The sequence below is a fragment of the Coregonus clupeaformis genome, unplaced genomic scaffold (assembly GCF_020615455.1).
Source record: "Coregonus clupeaformis isolate EN_2021a unplaced genomic scaffold, ASM2061545v1 scaf0223, whole genome shotgun sequence".
Classification (NCBI taxonomy): Eukaryota; Metazoa; Chordata; class Actinopteri; order Salmoniformes; family Salmonidae; genus Coregonus; species Coregonus clupeaformis.
Genome location: NW_025533678.1, coordinates 112,193 through 124,315, shown reverse-complemented (window position 1 = coordinate 124,315; position 12,123 = coordinate 112,193). Strand labels below are relative to the sequence as shown.

The window sequence follows — 12,123 nt, the reverse complement described above, 5'->3', positions numbered from 1 at the left end:
CCATGGAAGGGGAATGTGTGTACACGATGTGTTGCCCATAAGTCCTATCTTCCCCATCACATCATGAAATGTCATGTTGATATTCATTTAACATCTCTCTCTCTCTCTCTCTCTCTCTCTCTCTCTCTCTCTCTCTCTCTCTCTCTCTCTCTCCTCAGATCTCCAGGCTCAAAGCGTCAGTCCACCAGGTAGGTAGGGTATAAATCTACAGTGATTATAGCAGTTCAATATTAGTCAACTTTATTATCCCACATGGAGAAATTAATGTGTCGATACACACCATTCTTAAACCCAATATCAAGTACTGTTTTATGGAACTGCTAATACTTGTCAACCACAAAGCATTACTGCTGTTAGAATAACAGAAGCCCTGTCCTAATCTGTCCTCACCACTGTGTTTTCCTCTCTGCTGTTTACAGCTGAACTCTCAGTCAGACTGGTGAATGGGACCACTTCCTGTTCTGGGACACTGGAAGTATTTTATGGAGGAGAGTGGTCAGGTCTATGTACTATGTGGTGGAGCATGAAAGAGGTTAAGGTTGTGTGTAGAGAGCTGGGCTGTGGGAATGTTGTAGCTGCATCTAGAGGACCTCTGGTTGAAGAGGGAAGAGGAGGAGCCACACTATGGAGTACATGCAGTGGAGATGAGTCTACTATTAGAGAGTGCTGGAAGGGAAGATCTACTGACTGTTATGGTAAATATTCTCTTCATGTGATCTGTTCAGGTATTAATTGAGATATTTAATTTGTACATTATACAATATTAGCATATCATGTGTAATTTTTTTCATTTCATTTAAAGAGAGGGAGAGATGTTAGATGTATTTAAACATTATATTTGTGTTTGTCATATTGGTTTATGGGAGATGTGCATGGGCGGATCATTGTAGTTCAGATGTTACTGAAGTGAAGCTGCCTGATGGATGTCCAGCTGTTTATTTTCTATAAAGTGAAGTGAACTTATTCCTGTCTCCTGCCTGCATTATTCCCAACCCTGTCCTGAGTGACTAAGAACCCATTTCTACCTCTTACAGTATCAAACATAGCAACCTACAATCTTTTATCCAACATATTTGTGTTTAGTCCTTGACAGTGTCATCAACAAAACTGATTGAATGTTCAACCAACTCTTTTCTCCAGAGTCTGTGCAGCTTGTGGATGGAGCTGGCCTCTGCTCTGGGAGACTGGAGGTGAAGTCCAATCAGTCCCTGGGCCTCAGTGTGTGAAGCTGACTTTGACCAGCAGGATGCAGAGGTAGTCTGTGGGGAGCTTGGCTGTGGGGCTCCTGCAGCTCTACAGGGGGGGGCTCTATGGAGAAGGTGAGGGTCAGACCTGGGATAAAGAGTTCCAGTGTAAAGGCAATGAGTCCCTTCTCCTGGACTATGACACCTCAGACAGAAAAAACAACACCTGCCTACCTGGTAATGCTGTTGGACTCACCTGCTCAGGTAAGAAACAGTTTGTCACTCAATCAACATTGTTTCTCACCTGGAGTGAAGAATATGAGAGGCAATATAGGTGTGTTTTAGTGAGAAAATAGTAAGATTACTGTCTCTCTCTCTTCTTTTCTCAGAGCCTGATGATGTGAGGCTGGTGGGAGGAGGCAGTCGCTGTGCTGGTGGAGTGGAGCAGTACGACCAGGGAGAGTGGAGGACTGTGGGAACTGTAGACTGGAACAAGGAGGCTGTAGCTGCAGTAGTGTGTAGACAGCTGGGTTGTGGCTCCACTGTTTCAGTACTACCTGGATACACCACTAGAGGGTTTATAGTTGACTGTTCTGGGTCTGAGTCTTCACTGAGGGAGTGTGGGACATCGTATTCAATTAATTATATCGGTATTGGATTCACAGTGATCTGCTCAGGTAATAACAAGCTACACTTTATGGCCAAAAATGCAGTGGTCTAAGGCACTGCATCGCAGTGCTAGCTGTGCCACTAGAGATCCTGGTTCGAATCCAGGCTCTGTCGTAGCTTCGGCTCCAACCGGGAGACCCATGGGCGGCGCACAATTGGCCCAGCGTCGTCCAGGGTAGGGGAGGAATGGCCGGCAGGGATGAAAAAATCATGTATGCACTCACTAACTGTAAGTCACTCTGGAGAAGAGCGTCTGCTAAATGACTAAAATGTAAATGTAGTGGATTCAGCTATTTCAGCCATACCTGTTGCTGACAGGTGTATAGGATCGATCACACAAAAGCCATACAATCCACAGACCACCATTGGTAGTAGCTTGTGTGGCCTTACTGAAGAGCTCAGTGACTTTCGACGTGGCGTCTAGGAGCAACATTGGCTCAGCCACGAAGTGGTAGGCAACATAAGTGATCTGCTCAGGAAATATCAATATATGATCATTATATTCCACTGATTCCCTTTATTCATTCAACTTCCTCTGCCCCTCTAATGATGACTGTTTGCTTGTAAGTCTGCAAAATAAATCACTCAGTCAAGTAGGAATCAAATACAACTTAAATATCGCAGAATGCTTTTGTATTTGAGTGTTATCTCAGTGAACGTCTCTACTCACTGCCACTGTCACATGTCATGTTATTGTCATATCTAAATGAGGAAAGTAGTTGAGGAGATACGTTTTCTTGTTCTCTCCTCTTGTTCCAGATGTCCTGCTTCAGCCTGACATCAACATATGTTGTCTCAGTGACTGTAGGCCCACTACTCATGTTGCCCTGTGAGGGAGGGTGGCTAGCACTGTTACATGCTGATGTTATTGTCATATCTATAGGAAACTAGTTGAAGAGGTTTTTCTTGTTCTCTTTTATTGTTACAGATCTCCTGGTCCAGCCTGATATCTTCCTGACTGACTCAATGGGAGGGGTCTCCAGGGGCCACCAGGGGCCCGAAGTGTTTAGGGGCTACAACTTCACCATCACCTGCTCCACTCAGCCACAGTACCCAGGAGGCTCCTTCCTCCTCACGTTCACCGGCTCCAACAGAACCCAGACCCAACCAGCTGTCAATCACTCTGCTGCCTTCCTCTTCCCTGCTGCAGATGACTCCCACCAAGGGAACTACAGCTGTGTTTATGACAATAATGTTTTCTCTCATAACTTCTCCTCTGAGAGTGAGCTCCTCACCCTCACCATCACAGGTAACTGAACATGATCCAGACTTATAACTTTGTCATTGACAGATTTCCCACAGATCTATATGATGATGATCTGTCCCCTCATCAAAGGTGTTTCTGTTTTCAGCCTCTCCTCTGCCAGCCTTCATCATCAGACACATTGTAGTGCTGCTGATCCTACTGACAGCCATCACCACCTTCTACCTGTACTACAAGGTAAAGACATTTACTCAGACGTTACAAGTCATTTAAATTTTTGTGTCTATGAGCAGGGTTCAGATTCTACATTGGTCTATATATGTGTTTAAGGTGTGTGATTAACCAGATGAGAATGAGAGGCGCGCAGCAGAGAACGAGACACAGAGACACACACACAGAGAGAACGAGAGACTGGGATTTTAATAATAGCTGAAAAGTTCAGAATTAGTTTATCTTTCCAGAACCTTGGAAGACATCTAAAAAGAGTGACAGCAACCACCATGATTCCTTTTAGTTTGTTTTTTTGCAACCATGGTAACATGGGGTTTTGGGTAACATGGGGCTTTCATTATTTTTAGAGAGTAGCTCAATTACGTATTTTTTGTGTTCCAGAATGTATTGCTGCTTTTAGCTTTTGTCTTTATGTCTTTATCTTATTTAGTGTTTCTCTTAGATTCTTTATCTTGAAGTGTTTCCATTATTAGTCCATGACTGACTCACTCACTCACTCTTGGTGCTGTGTCTCCCTAGACCACCAGGAGGCAGAAGAGAGTGAACAGGGTGAGCAGCATGGATCTTTATGTTGATGCCAATGCCATGGAGATGGTCTCTCTGAGCTCCAGAGCTGAAGCTGGACCGGGAGAGGAGAGAGCAGCCCAGGGGACTGAGTAGGAGTAGAATGATGCTGACCCTACAAGTTGATCTTAGGTTAGTTTTGTGTTTTGAACTCGATGGTCAGCAGTGGACTGGTGTTTTAAAATGTGGCGGCAAACCTTAAGTGGTTCTAATTTTAATAACATGTTCAGAATTAGTTTATCTTTTTATAACCTTGGAAGAAATCTAAAAGGAGTGATTGTAACCACCATTATTAATTTTTGTTTTTTTTGTACCACCATGGTAACATGGGGTTTTGGTAACATGGGGTTTTTGGGTAACATGGGGTTTTGGTAACATGGGGTTTGGTAACATGGGGTTTTGGGTAACATGGGGTTTTGGGTAACATGGAGTTTTGGGTAACATGGGGTTTTGGGTAACATGGGGTTTTGGGTAACATGGGGTTTTGGTAACATGGGGTTTGGTAACATGGGGTTTTGGGTAACATGGAGTTTTGGGTAACATGGGGTTTTGGTAACATGGGGTTTTGGGTAACATGGGGTTTTGGTAACATGGGGTTTTGGTAACATGGGGTTTGGGTAACATGGGGTTTTGGTAACATGGGGTTTTGGGTAACATGGGGTTTTGGTAACTTGGGGTTTTGGGTAACATGGGGTTTTGGTAACATGGGGTTTTGGGTAACACAGGGTTTTGGTAACATGGGGTTTTGGTAACTTGGGGTTTTGGTAACTTGGGGTTTTGGGTAACATGGGGTTTGGGTAACATGGGGTTTTGGTAACATGGGGTTTTGGTAACATGGGGTTTTGGTAACATGGGGTTTTGGGTAACATGGGGTTTTGGGAAACTGGGGTTTTGGTAACATGGGGTTTTGGGTAACATGGGGTTTTGGGTAACATGGGGTTTTGGTTACATGGGGTTTTGGTAACTTGGGGTTTGGGTAACATGGGGTTTTGGGTAACATGGGGTTTTGGTAACATGGGGTTTTGGGTAACATGGGGTTTTGGTAACATGGGGTTTTGGTAACATGGGGTTTTGGGTAACATTGGGTTTCGGTAACATGGGGTTTCGGTAACATGGGGTTATGGTAACATGGGGTTTTGGGTAACATGGGGTTTTGGGTAACATGGGGTTTTGGGTAACATGGGGTTTTGGTAACATGGGGGTTAGGTAACATGGGGTTATGGTAACATGGGGTTATGGTAACACGGGGTTTTGGGTAACATGGGGCTTCGGTAACATGGGGTTTGGGTAACATGGGGTTATGGTAACATGGGGTTTTGGGTAACATGGGGTTTCGGTAACATGGGGTTTGGGTAATATGGATTTTGGTAACATGGGTTTTGGTAACATGGGGTTTCGGTAACATGGAGTTTCGGTAACATGGGGTTTTGGGTAACATGGGGTTTCGATAACATGGGGTTTCGGTAACATGGGGTTATGGGTAACATGGGTTTTGGGTAACATGGGTTTTGGGTAACGGGGTTTTGGGTAACATGGGGTTTTGGGTAACATGGGGTTTTGGGTAACATGGGGTTTTGGTAACATGGGGTTTTGGTAACATGGGGTTTTGGGTAACATGGGATTTGATTATTTTTAGAGAGTAGCTCAATTAGGTCTGTTTTGTGTTCCAGAATGTATTGCTGCTTTTAGCTTTTGTCTTTATGTCTTTATCTTATTTAGTGTTTCTCTTAGAGTCTTTATCTTGAAGTGTTTCCATTATTAGTCCATGTATTATTATAATCATCTGTTCATACTTTGTATTTTGAAACATCTGAATAAAAGGGTCATTTCAGTTTGTTGTTGGGGTTTGTTTTGTTGCTGTTGTTTACCTCTCATGATGTTATTGATTATACATTTTATGATATTGACTGATGTAGATTATTGTTATGTTGTTAGTAGTATAGAGATAATGATGTTATTGATTATAAATGTTATGATATTGATTAGGATGTAGATTATTGTTATGTTATTAGTAGTATAGAGATAATGATGTTATTCATTATAAATATTATGATATTGATCATTATGTAGATTATTGTTATGATGTTAGTAGTATATAGAGATAATGATGTTATTCTCTTATCATCTGTGGGTTACAGGGAAAGTATAGTACTTAGTGCAGGTCTGATATACATTAAATTGTGAATATGCTGTGTGCAAATCAATCAATTAATCAAATTAAAGTTAATAAATATGGTAATATATATCAATGATCTCAAAGGTATTGTTGAGAAGTGTTTATTTCATATTTGTGATGTGAGTGCAGATTATGTTGATGTTATGTTATTTACCCTTTACAGATAAAGACCTGTTGCTCTCTAAACTGCCATGTAATCACTGAATGCTTTTAATAAACTCACAGGCTGTCAGTCTTGTGTGATTTCTCTCTTGGAAAGACTACAACATACAGTATGAATTAACTGAGATCAGTCTTGTGTGATTTCTCTCTTAGACAGACTACAACATACAGTATGAATTAACTGAGATCAGTCTTGTGTGATTTCTCTTGGAAAGACTACAACATACAGTATGAATTAACTGAGATCAGTCTTGTGTGTTTTCTCTCTTAGACAGACTACAACATACAGTATGAATTAACTGAGATCAGTCTTGTGTGATTTCTCTCTTGGAAAGACTACAACATACAGTATGAATTAACTGAGATCAGTCTTGTGTGATTTCCAACCAAGTTTTTCACACATATGATAATGATAGTAGATAGCTGGATGGAAGCTGTAGTGGCTTCCTTTCCTCTTTACCATAGCCACTGCCCTAGCCTGAAGCGGGGTTGTTTCGGACGCATACAGTCCACACTCAACGTTTCCAAACGGCCAAACATTCAATGAGATCCAGGGATATAGTGCAACAAAAAATGTTTATTCTTCTTATCTAACAAAAAGGTATTCTCCAATCAACTTAAAGCAGAGATTACTTGAAATGCAAATACATAATATAATATGACCTGTCTGTCTGTATTTCTGTATGTCTATATGGTCAAAAACTATACCGCTCCCGCATCTAGCAGGGACTCCTCCCGAAGGCCCAACTTCCTGCCTTTATACTAACACAATTAACACAGTACAATGAATGGGCAAGAGGGGGGCCAAAAACTGAGTTACACTAATAACAAATGAATATATCTCAATCCGGTAAATAAATCATAAAGGTACGTACCTAATATTTCATCATATACATTAATATTTAATATATTTACACAAATGTACATGGAGCTCAGTATGTTCAGTCTTTTATACAAAATATGCCCAAATCGGCTCTAACATACCGCCCTAATTGTTGACTGCACTGAATGCACAACAATTACTTAATATTCAGACGTAGAGCCAATACAAAAACATTCTATACCAGAGCACCATTACAGTTCATAGCTATATACAAATATACAAGGTGCCATATAGGAAAAATAGTCCATAGATCTCAGTCTGAGTTGAAGTGTAAAGGTGTTCAACTTCCAAAAATGTCAAGAGTTTGACGTCCAAAAATGTATGACATCAAAGAATGTAAGAGTGCGACATCAACGAATCAGAGGTGCACGTGATTCAAAGATGGAGCACTGTGTGTGTGTGTGTGCTCACTTCGTCGCCTCAAGGAGCAGACAGAGTTTATTGATAGGTCTCTGTAGGATATTGGTCTTAGTCTTAACCATGACGCTCCGGACAAGACCTTTGGCCCCTGGCAAAGCCTTCACCACACGCCCCCATTAGCCAAGAGTTCCTTGGGGCGGTGTCATCGACGATGACCACAAGGTCACCAGGACTGAAGTTTCTCTTAGTTTTGTTCCACTTGTTCCGCTCCTGCATAAGTGGAAGATACTCCCTGATCCATCTCTTCCAGAAGAGGTCAGTGATATATTGTACTTGCTTCCATCTCCTTCGTGAGTATAGGTCACTTCTCTGGAATAGTCCTGGTGGCAGGACTGGCTTTGCTTTCAGATGAAGCAGATGGTTCGAGTCAGGGTTCTAGATCGTTAGGGTCATTTGTTACAGTAGTGATTGGTCTGTCGTTCATAATCGCCTCAACTTCACACAAGGCTGTCTGCAAAGCCTCATCATCCAGTACTTGCTCTTTAAGGACTGAATAGAGGATATTTTTCACCAGTCGGATCAACCTCTCCCATACCCCCCATGGTGGGCTCCAGAGGGAGGGTTGAATGACCATGTCACTCCTTCCTTCAGTAATTTATTTTGAATCTTGTTGTGATCCAGCTCTTTCAGAGCTTCTCCTAGCTCTCTGTGTGTTCCAACAAAGTTGGTGCCATTGTCTGTTCTGATACTTGTTACTGGGCCCCCCTTCGACAGATGAACCTGCGCAGGGCATTGATGCAGGAATCAGTATCCAGATAACTAGCAACTTCTAGATGGACAGCTCGACTCACAAGGCAAGTAAAGATCACACCATACCGCTTCACATGAACGCGGCCTCGCTTCACCTCTATGGGGCCAAAGTAATCTATGCCCACATGGGTGAAAGGTGTCAAATCAGGTGCTACCCGATCTTGTGGAAGGTCAGCCATCTTCTGTTCCCCAGCTCTAGCTTGCATCCGCCTGCAGAAGACACAGCTCTTAAGGATCTTCCTTGCTAAGGAGTTGGCACAGGGTATCCAATATCGCTGGCGAAGTCTAGAAAGCATGTGACCTCTCCCAGAGTGGCCAACCTGCTCATGGATGTGGAGTAAGATCAGTCTGGAGATGTAGGAGTCTTTGGGCAGGATCATAGGATTCTTTAGTTCCGTAGGCATAGCAGCTTTGCTTAACCTTCCTCCTACTCTCAGAATGCCATTGTCAACTATTGGATCAAGCTTACAGATTGAGCCGCTTCTCTTGGCACATTGTTTTCCTTTTACAACTAGTGCAATTTCTTGTTTAAAGTGTCTGTCGTTGCTCAAATCGAATGATGACCTTTTCTGCTTCATCTAGGTCATCTACAGACAGACTTTCTTTTCCAAACGTCAGTTTGAACTTGTCAATTTGTTCCTTCAGTGAGTTTGTCAGACTCTGATCTGATCCTGGATCAGTTTGGGTGAGAACTTTCCTTTTCTGGCTTAACTGTAGTAGAAGTCTCTTCAGTTTCAGCATCCAGGCAACTGCTTTCTTTAAGCTGTTCCATGTTGAATAGTACTCAATCAGTTTGCTGGTCGGACTCTTTTCTTCCACACATGTACTGTTTACGATGACGTCTTTTCTCACCTCTGGATCATCTGGAGGGATGGAGCCAAGCTCCTCGGGGACTTTCGGCCATTGTGTTTCTGTTTTCTCCAGGAATTCTGGTCCTTTGCGCCATCTCTTTGAGTTCATTCCATCTTCTTGGCTTAGTAAATGGGCTGCCACAGAATGGGATTGAGAAGTTGACTCGGTACTCTCCAGGACCTTCAGTTTGGCATTATATGCTGCTATGTCCGTTTCCAGTGCCATTTTTTCCATCCTAACATTCAGTTGAGCTTTCTCCAGTTCCAATGCATGCTTGTCTTGTAATGATGCTTGCGAGCTAGTAGAGCTGCTCGTCTCTGCCTCGGCTTTCAAGGCGTTCAGAGGACACTGAGGAAGCAGTCTTAGAATACTTAGTTTTACTTGATATTTTTGACACATTGGAAATGCTGTCATGTGGTTCAATGAGCGTTTGTGGCTCAACTTCAGCCTTTTTCCATATTTCCACCTCTTTCAGGAAATGTTCATAAGTTCTCATTCTTGGTTGATAATAGTTAATGCTCTCCTGTTCCTGTTCCTCCTCTGTGACCAGCTCTAGCACAGATTCATGAGCCTTCTTAAAGTCATTGAGCACAGCATCAAATGCTTCAAGACTCTCATTCACAGTTGCAATGTTTCCTCCATCAACAAGAAGGACTTTTATTTCATTCATTTTGCGTGTACACACTCCAAGTTTGCCTCTCCGGGCTGCATAGAGTGAATTTAGATGCTCCTCTGCCCTCTCCAGTGGAGTCTTATTTGGGATTTCCTCCTCCATCATTCACTTTTAGTTCACTCAATTTACAATGACACGGTTGTTGGTTTGATTGTTAAACGTAATGCCCCTTTAGACCTCCTTTAATCTTTAAAAAACACAGTCATCCATTTCAGCATATTGACCCATTTTGAATTGCACATGTGCAAGTTTGGCATTTTAGATGCGTTTTAAACATTTCATCCCGTTGAGGTTTTGTCCCTTTAATGAAGTTTTAACACGCAGTATCTTTATGATCCTTAAGTTGCATTCGTTGCGTTGATGGATTGCATTTCCACGTTAGGCCAAATATTAGATATATGATTAGGCTACATTGTGCATAGGATCTGTGTTTCCCAAACTTAAACTTCTTAATTGTTTTCACAGCGCTGTATTTTTGAATTCCATTCCCAAGTTTATCAAACATTCCAATTATAAGCACATTTGCGCTTCCATAATATGCATGATCAAACGATCGCCTTGAACAGGAGCAGCTCATTCATTCGCAGTGGTTACTCACGGCTGCGAAATCTAGGAGTTCAAATCCTTCCAAGCGAGCTGTCCTTATGGTCCGAATGCAATTACAAATAGAACAAAATCCAGCGTGTGTCCGAACCGGAGATTTCCTTCCGGTAGTAATCCTTCACGGAGTTTTTTGACTTGATTGTAGTGGCTTCCTTTCCTCTTTACCATAGCCACTGCCCTAGCCTGAAAGCGGGGTTGTTTCGACGCATACAGTCCACACTCAACGTTTCCAAACGGCCAAACATTCAATGAGATCCAGGGGATATAGTGCAACAAAAATGTTTATTCTTCTTATCTAACAAAAAGGTATTCTCCAATCAACTTAAAGCAGAGATTACTTGAAATGCAAATACATAATATAATATGACCTGTCTGTCTGTATTTCTGTATGTCTATATGGTCAAAAAACTATACCGCTCCCGCATCTAGCAAGGACTCCTCCCCCCCGAAGGCCCAACTTCCTGCCTTTATACTAACACAATTAACACAGTACAATGAATGGGCAAGAGGGGGGCCAAAAACTGAGTTACACTAATAACAAATGAATATATCTCAATCCGGTAAATAAATCATAAAGGTACGTACCTAATATTTCATCATATACATTAATATTTAATATATTTACACAAATGTACATGGAGCTCAGTATGTTCAGTCTTTTATACAAAATATGCCCAAATCGGCTCTAACAGAAGCAGTGTAGAAAAAGTAACCAACTGTCATACTTGAGTAAAAGAAAAGATACCTTAATATAAAATGACTCAAGTAAAAGTGAAAGTCACCCAGTAAAACATTTGGTTTTAAATATACTTAATGATCAAGAAAAAAATTATATACATTACTTCATATTCCGTATATTAAGCAAACCAGGCAGGCAGTACGTTTTTTGGGGAAGTGTGTTCCACTACTAACAGAGGAACAGGGGGAAGTGTGTTCCACTACTAACAGAGGAACAGGAAGAAGTGTGTGTGTGTTTGTGTGCATGTGTACCAGCTCTGTCTCACGCAAATGCCCATTCCAGCAGACTGTTCTCTCTCTCTCTCTCTCTCTCTCTCTCTCTCTCTCTCTCTCTCTCTCTCTCTCTCTCTCTCTCTCTCTCTCTCTCTCTCTCTCTCCTCTCTCTCTCTCTCTCTCTCTCTCTCTCTCTCTCTCTCTCTCTCTCTCTCTCTCTCTCTCTCTCTCTCTCTCTCTCTCTCTCTCTCTCTCTCTCTCTCTCTCTCTCTCTCTCTCTCTCTCTCTCTCTCTCTCTCTCTCTGCTCTGCCCTCCCAACCCACTCCTCTCTCTGTGCTCTTCTCTCTCTACTCTCTCTCTCTCTCTAATTTAATTTAAGGGCTTTATTGGCATGGGAAACGTATGGTAACGTTGCCAAAGCAAGTGAAGTAGATAGTAAACAAAAGTGAAATAAACAATAAATATTAACAGTAAACATTACACTCTGAAGTTCCAAAAGAATAAAGGCATTTCAAATGTCATATTATGTATATATACAGTGTTGTAACAATGTGCAAATAGTTAAAGTACAAATGGGAAAATAAATAAACATAAATATGGGTTGTATTTACAATGGTGTTTGTTCTTCACTGGTTGCCCTTTTCTTGTGGCAACAGGTCACAAATCTTGCAGCTGTGATGGCACACTGTGGTATTTCTCTCTCTCTCTCTCCACACACACACACACACACACACACACACACACACACACACACACACACACACACACACACACACACACACACTCCTTCTCTGGCTTTG

At 42.0% G+C, this 12,123-nt stretch overlaps 1 protein-coding gene across 1 annotated transcript; it reads left to right on the top strand.

Annotated features, from left to right (window-relative positions):
* The first annotated feature begins 1,158 nt into the window (after positions 1-1,158).
* LOC123484193 (deleted in malignant brain tumors 1 protein-like) lies at positions 1,159-3,110 on the top strand. The gene is made up of 4 exons (XM_045214253.1): positions 1,159-1,190; positions 1,270-1,448; positions 1,574-1,861; positions 2,782-3,110. Exons 1-4 carry the CDS (start codon positions 1,159-1,161, stop codon positions 3,108-3,110), a joined length of 828 nt encoding a protein of 275 aa, XP_045070188.1.
* Positions 3,111-12,123: the final 9,013 nt, after the last annotated feature.

Bases quoted from the DNA above. Each gene is read 5' to 3' on its own strand.
- LOC123484193 (XM_045214253.1), top strand. From the start codon at position 1,159: ATGGAGCTGGCCTCTGCTCTGGGAGACTGGAG. The intron at 1,191-1,269 runs GTGAAGTCCAAT...GTCTGTGGGGAG, and splicing joins TCTGCTCTGGGAGACTGGAG to CTTGGCTGTGGGGCTCCTGC. The intron at 1,449-1,573 runs GTAAGAAACAGT...TTCTTTTCTCAG, and splicing joins TGTTGGACTCACCTGCTCAG to AGCCTGATGATGTGAGGCTG.